This window comes from Strix uralensis, chromosome 1 (genome assembly GCF_047716275.1).
Source record: "Strix uralensis isolate ZFMK-TIS-50842 chromosome 1, bStrUra1, whole genome shotgun sequence".
NCBI lineage: Eukaryota > Metazoa > Chordata > Aves > Strigiformes > Strigidae > Strix > Strix uralensis.
The window spans coordinates 108905171-108926499 of record NC_133972.1 but is presented as its reverse complement, the minus strand read 5'-3'; the positions used below and the strand labels follow the sequence as shown (position 1 = coordinate 108926499).

At 48.2% G+C, this 21329-nt stretch overlaps 1 protein-coding gene across 3 annotated transcripts in view; it reads right to left on the bottom strand.

The window, feature by feature from the left end:
- Nucleotides 1-20681, bottom strand: part of RIPOR2 (RHO family interacting cell polarization regulator 2) — a 69304-nt gene extending 48623 nt beyond the window's left edge. The window contains exon 1 of one of the 3 annotated variants that reach the window (XR_012629903.1): nt 20421-20681. Coding sequence is in view for 2 of the 3 variants with exons in the window: in XM_074876861.1 (XP_074732962.1) it covers nt 20421-20481 (61 nt within the window). In the remaining variant the exon portion in view is untranslated. The remainder of the gene's footprint in view (nt 1-20420) is intronic. The other 2 variants (XM_074876861.1, XM_074876852.1) reach the window with 2 other exon arrangements.
- Nucleotides 20682-21329: the final 648 nt, after the last annotated feature.

Below are 21329 nucleotides of genomic sequence, written 5' to 3'. Positions count from 1 at the left end.
GCTAGAGTCGGAGAGCCAAAACTTGGGGGATTGAATCCAAATCTCCTAGATGCAGACCTGTAGCGACAGGAGAAGTAGTAATGGTTTTAAACTAAAAGAGGGTAGATTCAGACTAGTTATAAGGAAGAAATTTTTTACAGGGAGGGTGGTGAAACACTGGAACAGGTTGCCCAGAGCTGTGGATGCCCCATCACCGAAAACATTCAAGATCAAGCTGGAGGGAGCTCTGAGCAACCTGATCTAGTTGAAGATGTCCCTGCTTATTGCAAGGGGTTGGACTGGATGACCTTTAAAGGTCCCTTCCAACCCAAATCATTCTATGAGTCTATGAAAGTTGAGACAGAACTGCTGCACACTTGCAGTAAAAAAAAAGCTCAAGGTGTTCCAGGAAGCATACAAGCAGTGCTCACCCACAGGAGGATGCTCGACCAGGTTTTAGCATGGCAGCTGTCTCTAGGTTGCCAAATGGGGGTAAAACCAGCTCCTGGAGAGGATTACGTGGCACCTGCTGCTTTTTTTCTCCTGGAAATATCTGCCTGGAGCAGGACCCACAGCACCAGCTTTGTGGGACGGGACAGGACAGGAGTGAGCCAGTCCTAGCCCTGCCACACAGCCCACCCGGGTGCAGGTAAGCCAGGGACAGGGCAGCATTTGCACCAAGGAGCAAAAATAAAGCTGCTGAGCACTGTGGCCACGAAAATATGCAGTTTCTTCTTTGATTTGGGGTATGCAGGGAAGGACAGTCCTGGGGCTCAAAGTGAGCTGGCTGCCCAGCCTTAGCTAAACCATTCCTGACATTGGGCAAAGAGATATAATATGATCCAGTTTGTTGCATCCACAATTGGCTCCTGCTGCCGCTCTCCTTCCAGCCCTCTCACGGGGAGCTGGCAAAGCCCATCCCGCCGCTCCTCCTCCAGCTGCCAGGCTCCTCTGCGCACAGACTGCCCTCCTGCCTCGTTCTAGTTAAACTAAATTGCCTTAAGGACAGGGAGAGAAACAAAGATGTTGGCAACTTTGCCACAGGGAGGAAATTACATTCTCGTTTACACTGTTGCACATCCAAAGGGGAGCCACCACGGTTTGTTAAGTCCTCTGGAACAAAATTGCTTCTGCTGTCAAAAGACTTTAAGTTTGATTTTAAATTCACAGTGGGCACAATTCTTTCTCTCTGCCTTTTAAAAGAACAAGCACATCTTGGAGTCAGTGACACAATCTATGCAAAACTGGTGGGGGAAAAAAGTGCATGCTCTTGCTGATTATTTTTGAAAATCTTTTACTGAGAAACTTCTTTAATAAGCTCGCTGCCAGAAGAGCAGCAAGCACTGGAAGTGGAGTGAACAAAACAATGACCTCCAAGCTCCTGCTAAATAGGAAAATAACCATGTTTCTTCTCATTTTGTTAATGGAGTCATCCAGGAACCACATAGCTTAGAAGTGATGCGACAGGCCCCTATCCGACACTGACTCATGTCCCGGTCCTCTCTAACAAGCCCATGTCAGGAGGATGGTTGAGGCATCGCTCTCCTCACTTCCTTCCCTGTCTGCTTGCAGCTGATGCTCTGTGCTGGTTGAACGGCCACAGACACAAGCTGCCTGTCTCCCTGCTGCTTGCAGCTTAGCTTGACTGATGAAAACTACCCCAGTAAGTGGGTTGTCCATGAGCAGCTTGTCACTGCCACATGTATAACACGAGTAAAAAAAAAAAAAAAAAAAGTCAGACCAGCCATCCCTTTTTTGGAAAAAGCCAATGCTCCCTTTAGTTCTCACTCCCACTTCTTCCCAGCGGGGAAGGAGGCTTCCCCCAGCACCGGACCTTTCCCAGCAGCGTGCTTTGTCTGGAAGTTACCTTCCTGCTTGCTCAGGTTTAAAAATATCAAAGAGCAAAAGGTAACCCTGCATGGTGCATGAACGTGCTGCTGTGAGTTTTGAGGCTGTGCTTTGTACCGCTCTTACCCTGAGTGTTTGCTCTGTGATACAGGTGAATAAAATGGTCGTGTGCCTCAAGACCACAAGGAGGTAAAGCAACCTTCTCACTTAGGGATGCTCCTTCACAAACCACAGACTTCTCCCCTTACACATTCCCCAGTGTTTAAGAAATATTAATTCTGTTACAGAAATACCTCCAAGATGTAATGGTACTGTCATTCTAGAGAAGAGTAGAGAGAGACATAGAAAAGCTAATTGCTCTGTTCCTTAGGCAGGATCCTGGAAAGAAATTCAACCTGTTACTTCTTAGAAAGAAAAACAAACAAAATAAAACCCAAAAGCCCACACCTTGTCAAGGAAATGCTGCATGGATATCAAAAGTTAAACTGGCATCAGGTTATGGATGCTGGGATTTTAAAAGTCCACATTGCACAAGTGCTTATCTGCCCTTGCAAGCAGCACAGGCACCATCTTAAGTGACTGTCCTAGTGATTTATTTACTGACTGAAAAATGCTGAATTTATGGAAGATTTTGCTGCCTTTAGACTCCCACTGTGTAATATATACCCACCCACATTTAAGTAAGTGTGGAGCAATCTGTCATGTTTGCCTGTTATGGTTACAAAGCAGGGCTCCTAGCCCGTCCCAGTGGATACCTTCCTCAAGTCTGGCCACAATAAACCAGATCCCATTATATCTCTTCCCAGTGTGTGAAGATCTTGGAGACGGCTGGGCAGCGAGCCCAGGAAAACCTTCCAGGAAAGACACCTTCCTCTTGCCTCCTTCTTTAAACCCCTGTTTGGGTATGCTCCCACTTCTTGTTTATTCAGGAGAGGGATGCTTGTGAAACCTAATTAGCCAGTGGAGAAGATGAAGATAATGTTTCTGTTTGGGAGTGTGTTCCCTGCCCCGGGCTCCAGCTGCGTGACAGCAGCTCAAACACGGTAATTAAGATGAGCGTGGCTGAATGCACGGCCAGATTAATGAACGCAGAGATTACACTGAAAATCCATTCAGCTCTTCCCAGGGAGATGGATGAAAGGGTGCAAAGGCAGAATGGCCACACGCACGCAAACGCACACACGGAGTTTCCAGAAACCTTTTTGAAACTTTGAATGAGAGACAGCAAAATGCTCAGTTAACACAGCGATAGAAAGATCAGTCATAGGATTAGGATGACCTTTTGTCACCAGGGCATTCAAAGGTAAACTGAAGTGCAATGCCAGTGTGTAATGTGTTTGCATCAGTTCTTGGGAATGAGCCAGAGCCTGAAAGGAGAACTTACGAGGGTCTAAGCTTTCCTCCAACCAGTAATACCATAAAAGCTCACTGGAAATAGAAAGACAAGACCTAAGGAAACGCCAAGGCTTGTTTTTTTTTTTTTTTTTTTTTGAAAGAAACCAGGCTAAGCACTTCCACGCGCTATGAGAAAACATTAAACCAGTTCCCCCGCACAGCTTTTCATATCCCTCAGCGAACACCCACAACCAAGATTTTCTTCACATTCCCAGTCTAAAACCATACACAAGAAGCCCCACCGAAGCCCCTTTTCCCTCCTCAAAAACCCGTCGCCGCTTAATCCCCGCGGCTGGCGGGGCGGCGGCCGAGGAGACGGGACGGGAGGGGACGGGACGGCGGCTCCTCCGCCCTGCAGCCCCCGGGCTCAGTTCGGCCACCTCCCGGCCTCGGGAGCAGGAACCCCCCTTCCTTCCCACGCGGGTTTCTGCCCCCGGCCCGCCCCGCCGCGACCCCGGCCGGGTACCTGTGGGTGCCGGCGGGGTTGCCGGTCGCCGCCGCGGCTCAGAGCCCGCCCCGGGACGCCGCCGCTCGTCGCCCGCCGCCGCCCCGCGCTCCCGGGGCACCGCGGCGCCCCATCCCCGGCCGCAGCGCCCGCAGCCAGAAAACTAGTAATAGCTAATAACAATTTAAAAAAAAATAAAATTAAAATAAAAGAAGGAGGAGCGGGGGCAGCCCGTCTCCCCTCGCACCGCACCGCCGCTCTAGCAGCGAGCGCAGCCGCTGCCGGCTTTTCCTTGCGGAGCTGCGGGAGGGAGGAGGCGGAGGAGGAGGAGGCGGCGCTGGTGCGCGGCGATGCGCGGCCGCGGCCCGCCCCCGCGGGCGGTGCGGAGGGGTGGGGTGTCCCCCACGGACGGCGCGGGGCGACGCGGAGGGGTGCGGAGTCCCCCGCGGGCGCCCCCCCCCCCCAGCTCGCCCCGGGGGGATGCGGCGGGGCCGGCGCTGGCGGTGGCTCTGCATCTTTCTGTTGGGAGCGGCCGCGGCGACGGGGCTCTTCCATGTTTTCGATCGACGCTTGTCGCCTCGGGGCGGCTTGGCCGGATGGTGGGACACCTGCGGAACGCCTCCGGTGCTTCCCCCGGGGAACGGCGCGGGGCCCGGGGTCCCCGTGGCCAGTGGCCGGTGGGCGACTCGCGGGAGCCTCCCTTGCCTTCAGGAGTGTGTGCCAAAGCCGGCTCCGAACTTGGCTGTGGGGAGGGCTGAAGACTGCAGTTAAGGCGAATGTAAATGAAAGAACAGTGCAATGACTGGACCTTGCATTTCTTCCTTTGAGCATCTCTCCTGTATTAACCCGAGGAAAAAAAAAAAGGCAGGAATGGTGTATTTTCCCAGAGACTGGGAGGGTATTTTCTTCAAATTCAGTCTTCCTTCCAAAAAATGTATAGTCCTATTTACTATAAATACATCTTTCTATAGAGGTAAGGATTCTGTGTATGTTTATTGCTGCCCTTAATACTTCTTCTGTGCCTTTTTTTCATACTGGACTTTACATCAGCCATCACCCAACAGAAGTACCAAACACCCATGTCGTATTTTCTGTATTTGCTATTCCAACATCTAAAGCTGTTGCAGAGCCCTTCAACGAGCTCTTCCTTGTGCCTCTGAAACAGCTGGAAGTGCTTCTTTTGGGGAGGGGGGGCAGAGGGAATCCCTGTCAAGTCTGTGGGGTTGGTAAAGAGCCACAATTTGAAATGTGGCTTGAGGTGGCAATACCAGTACCCTCCCCATATGCCTATATCTTTCCCCATTCGGGTCAGGATTGTTAGACTCACCCTTTCAAATGGAAATGTTTTTCCTGGAGCACCAGACCTGTCACACAGAGGATGATACTGTAGGGAGAAGTTTAGGAAATGACAACAAAGAAGAAAAATTGGGGTTTCACAGAGCATTGTGCACGGAAAAAAAACCCCTCACTGAATAAAAAAAATCCAAGCTGCCAATTCCAGCTGACCTATCATCTTAAGTAATTTTCAGCAGTAATAATGAACATGTGTTATTTATATTGGATGCTGAAAATAAACAGCACCCTGTAGCCTTAAGAAGCAGAAATGAGAGAAAACAGCTCCAGATTCAGTAAAAGCAGAAAAGGATGGTCTTCACACTGGTGTGCAGACCTCTGAGGTCTACAGGCCGTTTCCAAGGTTTCTGAGTTCAGATGGGCTCTACAGCAATCATGGTGGTGGCATTTCCAGAGGCACCCACTTCTCCACTGGGAAAAGTGTAGGGGCCGCTGCCAAGACAGTGTTACTGCCGTAGCTCCAAGGCAAAATTTTTAGGGTGACCTTTCTATGTCTCTGACTGAATCGGCTATGCCCCCATTTCATGTCTTTCACATAAGACATGAACTCTTGAGGCCAAGGCGGAGAAGTTGCTTTCTGGAAAAAGCAGCTGTACGCTTCAGGCTGTGGAATGCCAGGGGAAGAGGAGAGGGAATATTTGTGGCAATGCTGAAAGCTATAAATGTCTCATCATGCATACTTAATATGCTTCTGAGTCCATTTCAGCCTTTTAGGGGGTGGCAGCTCTCACTGTGGAAGCCTGGTTAATTTGTTAAAGGTTTTCAGTGCCATATACTAATTGCATGCAGCATCTTACTTCAACCTTGAGCCTCCTACAGTAGTTCTTGGCAATTACTCTGTGTGTAACCCATGTTACAAATTCCCTCTGGCCCTTTTGGTCTTATCTTGCAGAAGATTTTTTGAACTTAAGGTTGCAGATGCAAATACCTCATTCATTTGCAGCCTCCTCTTTCAAGGAAATATTCTCTATCCTATGCAAATACATGTGCTAGGGATGTATGAGCTGTTTCTCTTGGTTTCTCAATATAGTTTTGCATAGCAAACGCAAAAAGCTGACTTCCTTCTCTCTGTCACCCCCAGCCCTACACACATTCCCACTTTCCTGCTCCCATTGCTGTAGCTCGCCGAAACTGCTGGAAGACTGAGTAGGTTTACGGATGCTCTAGATAAAAACTTTGCCCCACTTAGTCCTTCCGGACATGTATTCATCCTGACACACATGCTTTTGAAAGGCTCGGGTCAGTCATTCCACGTGTGTCTTGTTTTGCTAATTCAGTGGAAAATGCCAGAGAGCTCTGCCTCCCTCCGTAATTAGGCAGGAACCGAAGCTGCCATTGTATTGTGGCTGTGATCATGCTACTACTCCTATAAATTATTCACTGTATTGCAGTGTAATCTGCTGTTATGTTAAAAATAGGTCAGCATGAATGTCCCCAGTGAAATTTCTAAGTGACAACAGCTGATTCTAGCTTTGTCTCCAGAAAACACTGACCTTTCCAAACCAGAAATTGACAATTATGCTGCCCTTCCATCTCCCTGCCAGCTCCAGTGCACCTCCACAAACGCTATTTCCCAGCAATGGTAACCCCACTTTATACCTGAGACAACTAAGCCAGGGTTCCTAAATTACCTGCCGTGCTTTGCCAGAGCACTTTGCTTTCTGTTAGCCTTTGCTCTCAGGCCAAAGAGTAAATCAGGATTATCAGAGAAGAGATTATAGTCTGAGAATACCTAAATGCTCTGCTCCTCCCAGGCACCCGGAAGGCTTCTCGCAAGGGCTGAGCAGGATTTTCTGGCTGATATGCATCAGTTACACATCGCTCTGGGGGGTGGATATAATGAGAAGTACTTCACTTTTCCCATCACCCCACAGGCTCCAGCCCACTGAATCCCCCAAATCAGCAGAGCAGGAGGACCCCCTGGCTTCCAGGTCCCTTGCAGACATATCTAGAGAAACCTGGAAATGGGAAGCAGGATCTGGTAGTTTGGACAGAGGTCTGGGGGAAACCCTCTTTCCCCCCTAAGACACTCTGCGGGAGGACTCTGTGAGGAGCCCCGTGAAAATGTGGGATATTGCTGCAGTTTCCCTGCTTACTGTGCATCTGTTATGCAGATACAAAGACTTAGCCCAGTCTTGGCTGGCTTCATTCACCTGAAAGTGAGGGTTGGTGGTGGGTGGCAATACTCAGCGGACCATGCAGATAGCAATTCGCATGGAGGTCTCTTGTTAGCATGTTCAAATCAAGCGAAAGGCCAAAGGAGGTGGGTGGATGGGTGGGCAGACCATGGCTTTGAGCTTTGGATGCATGAGGTAGACCAGGCCTGCCCTAGCCTTTAAGGAAGACAATTTGTATATTGGCTTTTTCTGTTGTAACTCCTCTTTGCTGTGTTTCTGTGTAACTCCCTTGCTCAGAAAGGGGTGTCTGGAAGCACGTGGCATCTTCATATCGCTGACAGACACCCCACAGGATGTCTCCAGCAGGTATCACACCCAGGCAAGCCTTCTGTGGGAACACAGGTAGCAAACCTGAGTGCTCTTACCTGGGGACCTTAGTCCAAAAAAAGAGGTGAATGATCATATCTGAGAGTGGGGAGCATGGCAGGTGCCAGAACCATCACTTGGAAAGGCTTTTATGGGAGCCATAAAAGACAAGAGCCGTGAGCAATCTGGGCAAGACATGAACTTTAAGTTGCTGACCATACACACGTTCACCATTACTCTTTCCAGCTAAACATATTTAAGTGTTGCCACAACTCTCCTACTCTCTATACTACATCCTGCCCATGCTGCTCTTTGGGTTGACTCCACTCCCATATTTATACCTTCTCTGTCAGCTGAGCCTGCCTGGCACATCTGGCTTGCGTGCATCATCATCCTGTAACACTTCTTGCTCTCCTTCTAAAAGAGTTTGATAGCCACTTGTTTTTCACTGCTGACATCCTCAGACCACTGTGCAATCATTTCCCCCCCCTTTACTTCCGATCACTGTGTTGCTGCTCCACCCTCAAGTTCCTCATTTCTCTTGATGTTGCTGTTGCAAAGCTTTCCACCTGCAGCCCTCAGGGCACTTTCTGGGAAAAAATTACTTGAGCTGATGTTCTGCAGTGATTCAGGAACGGATTCAATTTTCTGGGACTTGTGGCCAGATGCTCAGCGCAACTGGATCTTTGAGAATGACTGAAGTATAATGCAGTGGTTGTGCCCTGGGTCATGGTGGTCAGGACCCACTTGGTATGCCAAGGAACAGCTATGGGTGTGGGGGGAGAGGGTTTGTGATAGAAAGGGGAGTTGCCTTTAGCTTTTAATGTACTGCAAGAGATAACTCTTTCCGTAAGTAACCCTTCTTTTATCTCTTCTTTGTCCCACCTTGCTGCATTTGTGGTGGTCTTGCATTTGTGGTGGTCTGAAATAGCTACCTTCAGAGCAAGAATATTTCCCATCGATGGCCTGTGCTTCTGGCAGCATTTTGAAGATAGCAACTTAACTTTGGGAGGAGTATGCACAAGCATACACTCTACCTGCCCTCACATATATAACTTGTGGGAGCAGGATGAAGGAGACACCAATTGCATTTTTTCCCCCCAGAACTGTCCTCATTTCAAAATCAGCCCCAATGCGGCTTCTGGGCAGGTTTTGGGTGGCAATGTTCATGGAGGGTTGGAGGGAGCAGCACATTCCAGTTTCTCAGACCGCTTAGCAACCAGGGCCGGCTGAGCCACTCTTAAGTGCACGCCAAGTGTGTGGATGGCATGTCTAGTACTGCAGCTCTAGCCTTATTTTTTTCCCTCTCTTGTTTTTGAAGAGCATTCCTTGTTTTCTAATTAAGGCACACGAAATACTGCTGAAAACTTATTTTTACTTTCCTGTACAGCTGGAAGTCAGCTACGCAATGCGATGATCAAAGCTACAGTACTGATCAGAGATTTGAAATGACAGGTATGGCACTGTCGGCCTGCTTTTTGGGAATGTGGCTGTCAAACAACCTCTTCCATGCTGATGGGCTGGCTTGAAGTCCTGCTGCTGGACAGCCTCGAAACCCTCTCTCCCACCCTGCTTGAAGGAGTGTGGAGAGTGGGACACAGTACTTGAGATACCTGCTCAGGGCTGCCTTTCCCAGTACAACCAACATGTATCAAGATCAAGAAGGCCCTGTTAGACCATCTCTAGGAAAGGATTCAGCTTTGTAGACAGAAAGTTAATCTGACCCCAGCTTCCTTGTTGGGATCCTCTTGAATCTTTAAGTAATCTCTTGGTTCTTTCCTGTTTCTTGGCTCTCAAGTGCCCAGAGCTGGGCTCCCTGCCACAAACTTCATCTTCCGTCATGACAGCGGGCTGAGCTCCCCACTGTGTTTGGGGGGTCTCTTAGGGATTGATGCCATCTCTACCCACATTACCAGGCAGTAATGCCTGCTGCTGAAACTTGCTGGCTACATCAGGACTGCAGTTAAAATGTGAACCCAGCCCACGTTCACCTCCAGACTCTCCTTGCAGCCTCACCTGTACTTGAGAGGCAATTTTTGGGCAAGCTCTGAAGCACAGAGGAGGAGAAAGCCTTTCTCTGTACATGACTGTGCACACTCTGGTTAGCAGTCCTGGGCATGGCTGGGCCAGCCCCATCCTCATCCACCCCATGCTATGAAGCAGGTAATTGGCCTGAAAGGACCAAGGATCATGAAGGATAGTTATTGTATGGGGCGAGACACTGTGGGATGTGTTAGCAACCACCAAAGGTACCCTAGGTCCATGACTGAAAGAGTGGGTCGGAAGCACCCAGGGCTTTGGCCTGCCTTGCTGGGCCCTCCAGCAGCAGCGTAGAGGCAGCCTCTGCCTTCCTCCTGCTCAGCACATCCCACAGGTCACGGCAAAATGGGGAGGAGCTGCAGGCATGAAGAGCATGGTCTGAGGAAAATGATGGTCAGGTAGGAGAAGGATGAAAAGGCTGGAGTGGAGAGAAAGGAGCAAATAATGCCAGACAAGTTTTTAAATCAAGTGCCATCTACAAACCCTTCAGTGCTGCACACCTGTATTCCTGCATGATCCTAACGTGGCGGTTTCATAATAGAAACCCAGGAAGAGTCCTCTGGGGCAAAGGCTCCAAGCAATTTCCATCCTCAGCTATGCTACTATAAAACCAGAGTTGCCCTGAAATCGTTTCCAGATGGACAGCAGTATGGGTGACCCAGCCAGGTCCTCAGTGTGGCCAACGACCCGAGCTGACCGTACTTCTTTCCTCTCCTGGGCCACAGTTCTGCACAGAGGATTGCAGCTTTGAGAAATGATTTTCATTCCCTTCCTGCCTCCAGGATACCGCCACAGCCCTCTTTTCCTCATCAGTGCATATTTCTGTGGCTTAAATATAGCAAATATAAAACAAGTGCAGCGCACATGAAATGCCATTCGGGGGAGCGCAATGAACACGCTGCCTCTGTAATGTAATGAGCCCCAAGTGCATCTGCCAAATATTTGGACTGAGATTCCAAAGGTGAGGGGGGGGTCCACAGCACAGAGAAGCTCACGACCAAACCCCCAGGCCAGTACCCCTATGCATCTTTGGGGGGGATACAAGTTGCTTGTTGGTCCAGCCTGCCTTCACCTGGAGGTGTTTAACCACTCGTAGCAGTCTTTTCCTCTATGAAAGGTGAAGAGCAAGTTTTGTGCCACATCACTGGGGCTGTGAGTGGATTTGAATTAAAAAATCACAAATAATATGTAATGTAAAGCAAATAAATTGTGTTTCTTTAGGGGTGTGGTCTGGCTTTGTGACTGAGGTTAAATGACACCAGTTAAACCACGCCAGTTTTTGAACATCTGACCCTGGGTACTATTTTCAGCACAGTGATTTTTGAAGTGATTAATGACAACAACTTGGCACTAATCAGTGGCTGGTGTTGCTGATTAAGCTAACTCTTCCTTGGCTCACAACAGGCATCAGGAATGGAAAGGGCAGGAAGCTCCCCAGAGCAACAGAAGAGGCAGAGCAGATCAGGACCTCCCGAGCTGCCTGCTTTTCTACAGGAAAATGAAAAAAAAAGCTATAGCCGTCCAACTCCAGAGCTGAGCTCAGCAGTGCTGGAGGGCTCTGCTCCTCCTATGGTTTCATTTTGTTTTGAGAATATTTTTATATGGACCCTTTTCAACTTTCCCACCCCTCCCCATAAAAAATGTGCCTCACTTGTTAAATGTATGCTAGTACTGCTAGCGTGGCACTCCTTGCATGTGTTTGTAGGAGGATCTCAGAGATTCGATCTAGATTCAAATCTATCCACATCTATAAAATCTCTCTTTTCTCCAAGACCCTCAAGAGAAGGAAATCCATTAGTTCAGTGTGAAGGTGCACATTATGATCCACTCCTTCAGTCCTGATATAACCCAAATTCCCCAAATCATTCTGTTTATAAATCAGACAGATTCTCCAGATGCCACCCAAGAACTTAGGGGTGCCCTAGAGGAAGCAGGCTGTGCTCGTTCTGCTCTTTACAACACCACCATTAAGAAACTTCAGTGACCTCTTATCTGCTGGTGATGTTTGAGACAGAAAAAGATCTCATTTGCTAAGTGCTGCCTCTGTTAGCTCTGTGACATTACCGAGGCTCTGTCCTATCTTTTTCTTCTTCCTTCTCGAGTGAGAAAACGCAGTGAGCGGGACTCCTAAACTTACAGGGAGCTGTCAGCTGGCAAACTGCACTTCTACACAAATCCAACCACCCTGCTGAAATTAACATGGTGTCTTGTAGGTCGTATCCATGTTCACAGCAGAGCTTTTCCACTGCCCTGAGCTACCACAAAGTGAGAAGGATGAGAATGAAGATCCATTCATGCCGTTGAGCGTGAATGCTAGCCAGCCTTGATAGCCACCAGCATCTTAATCACAAACTTCAGAGAGCTGTAAGGCAAAGATGTAAGGTTTTATAGGCTCATCTCCAAGAGGCTCCTGGACGAATCCTTGAAAACTTAATGTCTATGGTAATGACAATATATCCACAGAGCTTTTAGCCATCCCCTTGAGTCTCTCAGAGAGGCTGTCCCTCTCTCTTCTGCTGCAGGCGGCTCTTGACACCCCTCCAGGGAAGCTCCCAGATCACCACTCAGCACTGCAGCTCCCGAACCATATGTACGCTCCTCAGGGGAGCCCAGGGGGCTCTCCACTCCGGTATTGCACCACATGAAGAGAGGATCACTTGCACAAAAGCTCATCACTGTGGGTGACTTCCCCTTGGGCTGGGCACAGGGCAGGCAGGAAGGCAGGGCTGGCCGGGGGAGCAGCCTGACATGATGAAAGGGGACATGTTGCAAGCCCTGTGTGCAATGCTACATGCACCTCAGACAGTTCTGTCTGAATTTTTGGGGCAGTTTTGGGTTTTGCTTCCCAGGGCAGTTATGCAATGTCATGACGTAGGCAGTAAAAGCCAGGTGTTGTCCTGGCATGGATCTGGTGAATGATGCTGCAGGAGCAACCTGGGCACTCAGGTCCCCCACTGCGGTGCAACAGGCCAGCAGCAAGTGTAGGCAGTTTTCCCAGTGGGGCATAACTAAAAGCACCGCTGTGCACCGGAGGAACCTAACCCTAGGCCTGTGTGGGCAGTACCTCACCTCCTGAGTCCTGTTTAGAGGCAAAGTACAAGCATAGTAAGCAGTTGCTGCAGAGCTTCCTAGCTGGGACCTGCTATCACAAAGATGTGTCTACCTGGCTCCTGCAGTGGATCTGCCTCCCTGCCTGGGGACCAGCCACCCCTAGGGACATGCATGTTGCCTTACGGGCACTAGCCACACGCATGCCCACTGCTGCCAGGCTAGCAGCAGTGGATTGCCACAGGCAGGGAAAGAGCCAGGGTCTTCCAGCAGCAAAGGATGCCCATTTCCGTGCTCTGAATTGGCACCTGGAGGGACTTCTCATTTCCATCCCTGCCCTCCCTCCTTTTCACACACACGAGACACGCACTCACTATTAGGTGAACTTAAGGTAACCAGCTTGGGGAGTTAGGACCCTAAATATCTGAGAAGGTTGGAATAGAGATGATTTGAACTGCCCCAATTTGGGTGCAGCCAGATGTGTTTATCCCCTGCCATTTCTTTGGGCAGGGGCTGGGTCGCAGTGGGACTTTCCCCAAAATCCCACTTTATTTTCTCACTCTCTCTCTCTGTGGCTTCCTTTCTTTCCACCTCACTTTTTGTCTTTCCATCTTTTTAGCAACTATTTGAACTCTAGGCATCATTTCCAAGCTCTGGGTCTCTGAACTTTCCAATTCCCAGACTACCTGCAACTAAACCAGCATAAGCCAACATCGGCTCCCATAAGTTACACAGCATTAAGCCTATTGTGCTCAGGATTTCCATAGCAATTTTGCTTCACCTGTTATCTAGTTGCCAAAGACACAGGAATATCAATGACTCTTCACAGTGTAAATGTTTCCTGCACCCTTCGCACTCGATCTTTTTTGGGGTGTGCAAATGCATACATGCACACCCACCCCACCTTGGCAGAAGGTCTGTAGGTTGAGCTGTGAATTTCAGCAGCAAGGAAGGAGTGAGCAAGCAAGGTGGCAGCCACAGGGGGACCCCTCTTCAAGCAATTTCCCTGCTCTTAGATGCCAGATCAAGGCAATATGGTTTAAAAGTCTGTGGGGCCTGACAACACCCCTCACCCCCCAAGCGATGCTGAGATACAGTAGAAATCCTACCATCGGGAAATCATCCCACCATGAACTTTTTAGTGCCTCTGTGACATTGTCAAGTGCTTGACTACTCTCCCCTCTCTCTTGAATTCATGTTCACAGACTCTTTTCACTCCTTGCCTTTTAACTCTGCACTTCCTGACCCGCTTGTTTTGTGACTGTCACACCCTTGGTACACCAACCACAAGGCTTTGGTTATAGCATCCAGGCAGGCGGAAGCTCATTTCAGAGGCGGCTGAGCTGTGCCTCGAATTGTTAAAGGAGTGAAGTTGTTTACGCCACCAGCTCATGCTAGCCAAGTCACATTTATTTTGTGACTTTAATGATGGGACTGGATGCCAAAAAGCTTGTGTTTTACAGAGCTTTGTAAAGACACTGTCTGAAAACAGGAGGGGGAAAAAGGGTGCAAAGGAAGGCAGTTTTACTTCAGCCTTTGGTGAGACACTTGTTTTGAAAGCCTAGAAGGTGGCCCCAGCACACCTAATCAGTGGTTTCTCTCCAGCTTGCACATACCTTCCTCTTTTCTCTGAGGGCTGGTTAAATGCCACTTGTTTATTATTTGACCTGTTTTTTCCCCTCACTGTTGTCATTATTAGTGATCTAGAAATACTGTCAACAAATACATACCAAACATATTGCCTTCAAGACAAGGAAAAGGAAAAAACAAAAAGATCAAAGATCTTTAATTAAAAATTAGGGAGACAACAAAGCAGAAAGTGCCTCTCATGTCAATCTTTTTTTAATTTCAGGCCTCACGGACTCAATCGTTTCTGCTTCAACTATGGAGTGTGATGCCTTGTTAAAAATAGCCCTCCAGCTGCCCAGGACAGCTGGAAGTGCTGGGGGGCTGGAGCACTGCGGGTGGGTCGGTGTGGGGGCACCCGGGTGGGGATGGGTGCCTCACACTGACTCCTCCGACCACAAAAAGCTCTCTCACCCATCTGCATAACTCTGTCTCTGCCCATGGACCACAACCAAAAAGAAGCAGCTGCGAGAAGCAGGTGAGCAAAGCATTTAGCGTAAACAGGAATAAGCAAAAATGCTCCATAAGAGAGCACCCTCTTTTCCACACCATCCTTGTCCTGCACATTAAGTAGGTCTGCCATGCTTTTGGAGAAACGTGCTTCAATCTGAGTTTATAGGCCAAACGTCTCTTACTACGATCCATCTATCTGGTTGAAGCAGACACTGTTGCCTTGGTGATGAAGTCAAGGGACTTCCCTTCCTCTGGGCCACAATGAGTACAGCACACGTGTTCTCCGTGTTCCCCATCTCCATGAACACGAGATAAGCCAAAAGGACAGGCAGGGCTGGTGGGACCTGTAGTCGTTTTCAGGACAATGATCCATAGTCTCCCAGGAGTCAGGGAGGAGAAGTTCCCATGCTTAATACATTGCAAGGCTGCTCACCTTTACTACAGCCTTCTCAGATATTAGGCACTCGTATGCTGGAAAAGTAGAGGTCTCTGAGGTAGACGTCCGCTGGAATGTCATACTGACATATACACATGAATATCCTTAGAAGACATAATTTGCTTAAAGTTGCATCAGTTTGATACACTCTGTGGGGAGGGGCCACTGCTGGCTCCCACCAAAGCGAGGCTGACAGTAGCGGGTGAATGGCTGGCTAGCTATGGCATGGAAAGAAGCCTGGTCCAGTAGGTCACAGACAAGTTGTGACATTGATCTTCCCACGTGACTTTTAAGACAAGTCACTGCAGCTGTATGGCCGAGGAAAGCATAGCGTCTTGTATTGCTTTAGGGGAAGAGAAAGGTTGCTTAACCTGAATTATTGCTGAATAAAGAGCATGTCTCCACTTTAAGTTAACATCCAAGACTTTATCCTCATTTTTCTCTAACATCAGCAGCGATGTTACAATACACCAGGCGGTGCACATAACCATGAAGAGCAGCTACCTTTCGTTTCAGCTAAGCTTCAAAGCTGATCCCAAACCCCACAGCTAAAATTCTTTTCTCTCTTAAAAAGGGCAGGCAGGCTTTACAAGGATGTAAAGGCATCTGGTACATTTTTGAAGCATACCTTAAAAGTTTGATGCAGTTACTGTTCTACTGGGAGCCTTGATGGGCGGCAGTGCTGGAGCATGTCTGTGTGCCATAGCAGCACGTCAGTCCTGGGCAAGGAGGGGGCCCTGGGACTCTGACACCATGCAGTGCACCATCTAAAGTGGGTCTACTGAACTGGAGCACGCACTTACTTACTGAACATTATGAACAAGACAGCTTTGTTTTTTTTACTTTGGAAACATGGATGGGATTCTGTGTCAACTCTGGCCTGAGAGGAAGGTCCTGGTTAATGCAGGTACAACCAGAGGGCACATACAGGAGGTGGGAAATGGAGATGCGAGGAGAGGTCAGTATGGAGCAGCTGTATGAGAAGATGTGCAATAAATCACAGTCTAATGCCTCTTTCTCCCATGCATTCTCAGTTTGAATATGTTGATCACTGCCAGTGAAATGCCTGGACCCATATGCTTGCCATGATTGCTGAGTGCTTGCAGACTCTGTGCATGGATGTGTCTGCATTGATCTAGGAGCTCCTGCTGTGCCAAGTTCCCAGCCCTGGTCAGAGGCTGTGCTGGGGCAGTGGCATCATGCCTCTGTGTGAGCAGTCAGCTCTCCTCTCAGGAGAAACCGGGGTCTGCCAAGAGAGCTGACTTGTGCCCAAATCTCCCTCCCTCCCTGGGCCTGGGAGCCACAGGAGCCTTCCTGGCTCCTCAGCTTAGACAGACTCAAGGAAAACCCACGACTGTTTGGCTGCAGTGATGAGGGGAACCTTTGTGCTAGTGGAAGTGATTTCTTTTTAATGAAACATAACTTCAGAATTTCAGGCATTCAGAGTCACTAAAAATTAAAATGCATTTTCCCCAAAGTAGGTATTTCGACCTAACACAGGTGTGAGACTAACTGAAGTTACATGCCTTGAATTAACATAGTAAGGCCATAAAAGAAACAAAACATATCACTGCCTGTACTTTCAAGAGACTAAAATAGTTCCTTCTCTAAACTTTTGCATACTACAGCTGTGCCCTGTTAAACAATGGCCGCGTTGCAGACGAGAAGGAGTTGCGCTTCACTGAACCTAAGCAGTCATTTGCACAGTCTCTGCAGATCCTTTGAAGGAGACAGCACAATATAAGTGCAAGGTTGTCATTAGAAAACAAGAAAATTAGCTAACAGATTTTCTTTATGGATGAATATTTTCAGGCTTTGAATACCTATTGCAAGAGTCAGCCCGATTTTTTGTGAAGAAATGTATAGTATACTTTGTCACACCCAGCTCTGTGACTTGGGATTTCAATGTGCAGTAAGGAAAAATGCTATGGGAGCAAAAGTAGATGAAAATGGTGGTATTATCAATGATGCTGCAGAAAATACAGAAGTTTTCAACAAATGTTTTTCTTTGCACGTGGGAAAATATGAGTGCCAGCTTATGGTCTATATCAATGGGAAAATATTTCCCCCTTTATCTTTCCCAAAGGACAATTTAAACTGTAGCTTTGAAAAGAGCTAGTCAAGGAGCTCTTTGTTGATTTTTCAAAAAACTTGAAACACCAGAGGATTTCCAGAGAGCTACGAGTTAATGTTATGTCACTAACAATGTGATAGCCTGGCAGTGGTCCTGGCCTCGTTACGGAATAGCTGATGTAGGAGTCATATAAGCAAAATTAAAGGAGATGGAATACAATCAGTGGCACTCATTAGGGTTCTATAGAAAATAATTGTATTGAGAGTGTACTTGGGCTTTTGTAAGAAATAAGACTTGGTACTGCATGAGATCTTGACCAAGAAGCTTGAAATGGAGTAGATCAATTTGGGACATGCTGAATGGATCCGAAACAAGTCCGAATACAGATGTAACCCAGCTGAGGAATCATCAGAGATGCCAGTTTCTAGCGAGGAGCTGCGCAGATTGGTTCTGTCTCTATGAGATTTAACTCTTTTTATGTCAATGACCTGAAAGGGAACTTCAAACTGCGACTGACTGAATATGCAGATGGCACAATGTCTGGGGAAGTGGTAAATCACTATGAGAACAGGCTACTTGAGAAAGTGAGCTCATTCACCTGTTTTTAGTATGGGCATAGACAGGAGCAAAGGAGATAAGCCATAATTATGGGATAGTATTGACCCTGTCCTGAGAAATTTTGACAATGAAAGACTTGAGGATTATAGAGGAAAAGCTGATGAAGAGGAAATGCTCATGTGATGCTGGGACCCAAAAGGACTCAAGCAGTCCCTGTACATATTAACTGATCCTTGAACTGATCCTGATATATATATTTATAAAGTATGAGTGAACAGATCATCTAACTTCTGGATTTGTCCCTGGTGTAACAGTTTTGGGGCTGTGGGCTCCATGCTGCTGTCCACATCCCCAAGGGACTGGTCTCAAGAAGAACCATGAAGATGCTTAGAAGATTAAAACTTGCACTTTATAAAGAAACAGTCATCTGGTAACAGTCAGCTTGGCAAAGGGTAAGAGCAGTCTGAATACAGTCTGTGGATAGTTATATGAGACATGAATATGTACAAGCACTAGTGAGTTCTTTGCTCTCCTGGACAAGAGGACAACAAACTCCAAAAACCTAGACAAATCAACACTAGAAGAAATACAGTGCAACTATCTTTAACTGTGACGGTAGCTAAGCATTGGGACAAGTTAAAAAGGTGGACGGGAGATCTGCCATCACTGTTTTCCAAATCAAGCCGGATGTGGAAAATAAAAAAAACAGCCCACACCCTAAGAGCTGTGGTCTGTGCTGAGCTGGGAGTTCCGCACCTGACAAACGCCTCCATCTGGCCTGAAAATCTGTGACTAAGTTTTGGCTGGCGCCTAGGTCTCTGCAGCGTGAGCAGGGTGGGGGCTGCCCTGTGATCGCAACAGGCTCTGCTCCTCCCTGCTCGGATCCCACCCAGCCCAGCGGAGCCCGCTGGGTTGTCCAGGGTCAACAGCGCTCCAGAAATAGCAGCCAAAAAGTTAATGTTTCCCTGCTAACCCGTTCAAGAGAGAGGAGAGGGGGCTGAAGGGGAAGACTAGCACTGTGCCTGTGTTGTTTGGGCTTTCCAGCTGGCAGGTTTGGGAGCCAACAGACCTTTTGGCCGAGAGAGCAGCTGGGGTAGATTTGTTTCCAGTTACATGCAGATGACTTGAAGAGGCTGTCACCAACTCATAGGCTCATAGGATAACTCAGGTGGGAAGGGACCTCAGGAGGTCATCTAGTCCAACGTCCTGCTCCAAGCAGGGTCATGGAGAGGTTTTAAAAATGTTCCTGCCTTTGAAAAGCTAGCCTCCTCTAGCTGTTGCTGGATCAGCCCTGCCAGAAACAACTTAGCTGAGAGGCTGGAGAGGATTTCTTAGGTGCTGTATCTTTCCCTTCAGATAACACAATATAAACGTCAAATAACCTGCACACATTCCTCTCCTTCCCTCCTACGTTTCTGATTAAGAACATAGGCCAGAGGTTTCAGAAACAGCTATGTACTCTAAATTCCACTGGCTCTTCAGAGCACTTGAAAATGTCTGTATCAAGTCAGAGCATGCGGCTAGTTGTCCTGGGAAGCAGCATCCACCTGTGTGGGGGCAGCATGCAGGGAATGCAACAGGGTACTTTCAACGCCAGTTGATTTGCCCAGTGGCATCAGGTCTTCCCTGGGACAACTAGATTTTTTCCTGAATGCAAATGCTCTGACTTCTCCTCTTTGCAGATCCATTGCCCTTCTGAGCCTGGACTAGGACACAGGGTGAGGAGTGGGGGATATATATGTGAGAAATGTATTTGAGTACAGACAGTACCTCATTGAAACTGCTTTCTTTTCTGTGTTGATGCCTTTCATTGGGGCTCAGATAACTTGATTTGGCACTATTCACTGCTAAGTTTTCCATACCAACCGCAGCTGAGCTTTGTTTAAATGAGGTTTGCTGAAGCTGTGCTGAAAGTGAGTTTAAAGGTTCACAGTCTTTGGAGCAGATCCAGGCAGCTCTTTGTGCCTTCAACTCCCTTGGAAACTGCAGAGGGCTGGGGGCCGGGAGAAGATTTGCATGAGCAAGTTCTCCCCCCGGCCCCCCACTCGAGTGCAAAGGGGAGCAGCAGCAGAAATTAGACACCATGGGCCAGATTCTTCCTCCTCCTCTGGGTCCTCTTATCTGCGTCTCTGCTATTTTGACATGGTAGCACTCGGTACACATGTAAATGGCGGCACAGGATACAAGCAGTGAGGAACCAAGTGTCAGCAGATGCAGTTTTAAGGATAAGAAACTATGGCACCTGCTTTGTGCCCTGAGTTGTGGCGGTCGGAGAGGAGGAGGCTAATTTTGCTTGGATAATTTAAGCAGCAAGTCGCCTTTAGCCCCTGTAAAGAGCCCCTCTTACTTTAACAACAGCTGCACCTGCAGTGTTGAATGCCCAATGTGCTGCTTCGCATAGTGCAGCCACTGTAGAAACACACTTGGTGTCCCCCCAGCTTTCTTCTTCTGCAATAACCTCCTTGCTGAGGAAGCAAGCTGCTGAACCAGTGTGGAAGTTATTTTTATTGTATCTGGGAAGCTTTTGTTCTCCATTCTCTTAGGAGAAAAAGAAAGTCTGGTCACCCTGTGACCTTGGAGCCCATAGACAACTTCAGATTTACCCAAGAAATACCACCCAAGCTAAAAACCGGTCTCTAGTCTGAGTAGGAGAAGGATTAGTTTAATAAAAGATGACTTTACCTTCCCCAAAGGCATCATCTTCTTCTCCCGATGCAGTCTGATCTTCTTGGGCGTGCTGCATTGTGGCGAGGACGCGGCTCAGGGAGCAGCCAGAGCCGAGTGCTTGAACTGGTTCCTACGCTACAGCTCGACTATTTCCTTTCACCGGTTTCCTAAACATTTTGGTGGTAACAGCTTCCGCATCTGCACTTACGAAAATAGTCTCATTCATATGAATAACGCTTCTTGTTTTTACAGCCAGCCTTTTGAGATGGGTTTTGAGGTGGGGTGTCCTAACTGCTGAGAGAGAAGTTGATTTTGAGAGCAGAGGCAGGCAGGACGGGCTTAAAATGCACCCTGCCCTGTCGCTGGGAATGCCGCTGCGCAGCGGCAGCCCTGTCAGCCCGGGGTGTAGGGGTTTGCATATGAATGTGAATCCTTTCTGGTGGCAGAGGTAGAGCCAGGGAACAACTCCCTCTGCTCTGTCTGCAGAGCAGCTCGCTTTCACCCCAGGGCCAGTTTGACCAGAGTAACCCCCCAGGCTCTCTCAGTGCCATGCGTTCATGGGGTTTTAGTTTTTATTTAGCATGGCACCAGTGACAGCACATTCTCACCCATGCCGAGGTCACCCATGGCAATGGATGTGTGGACAAGCTGTAAATCCATAGGTGACACCAGTTGTCCCATGAGCAGATGCACTAGCAGGGATGTGATTCTTGCAGGTGGGCTTTCCCAAGTCACCGTCCTTGGTGCGTTATCAAGCCCAAGGACCTTCCTGATGATCAGGTGAACAACAGACGAACATCAATGTAAAACTTGCTGTCTGTCAATAATAGGCATATTATTCGAGTATCTCTGTCACTACTAATTCTTTATCATACTGGTTCATTCCATCACTGTGTTTCCTGAACTTTATAAAGCAAGTTGACT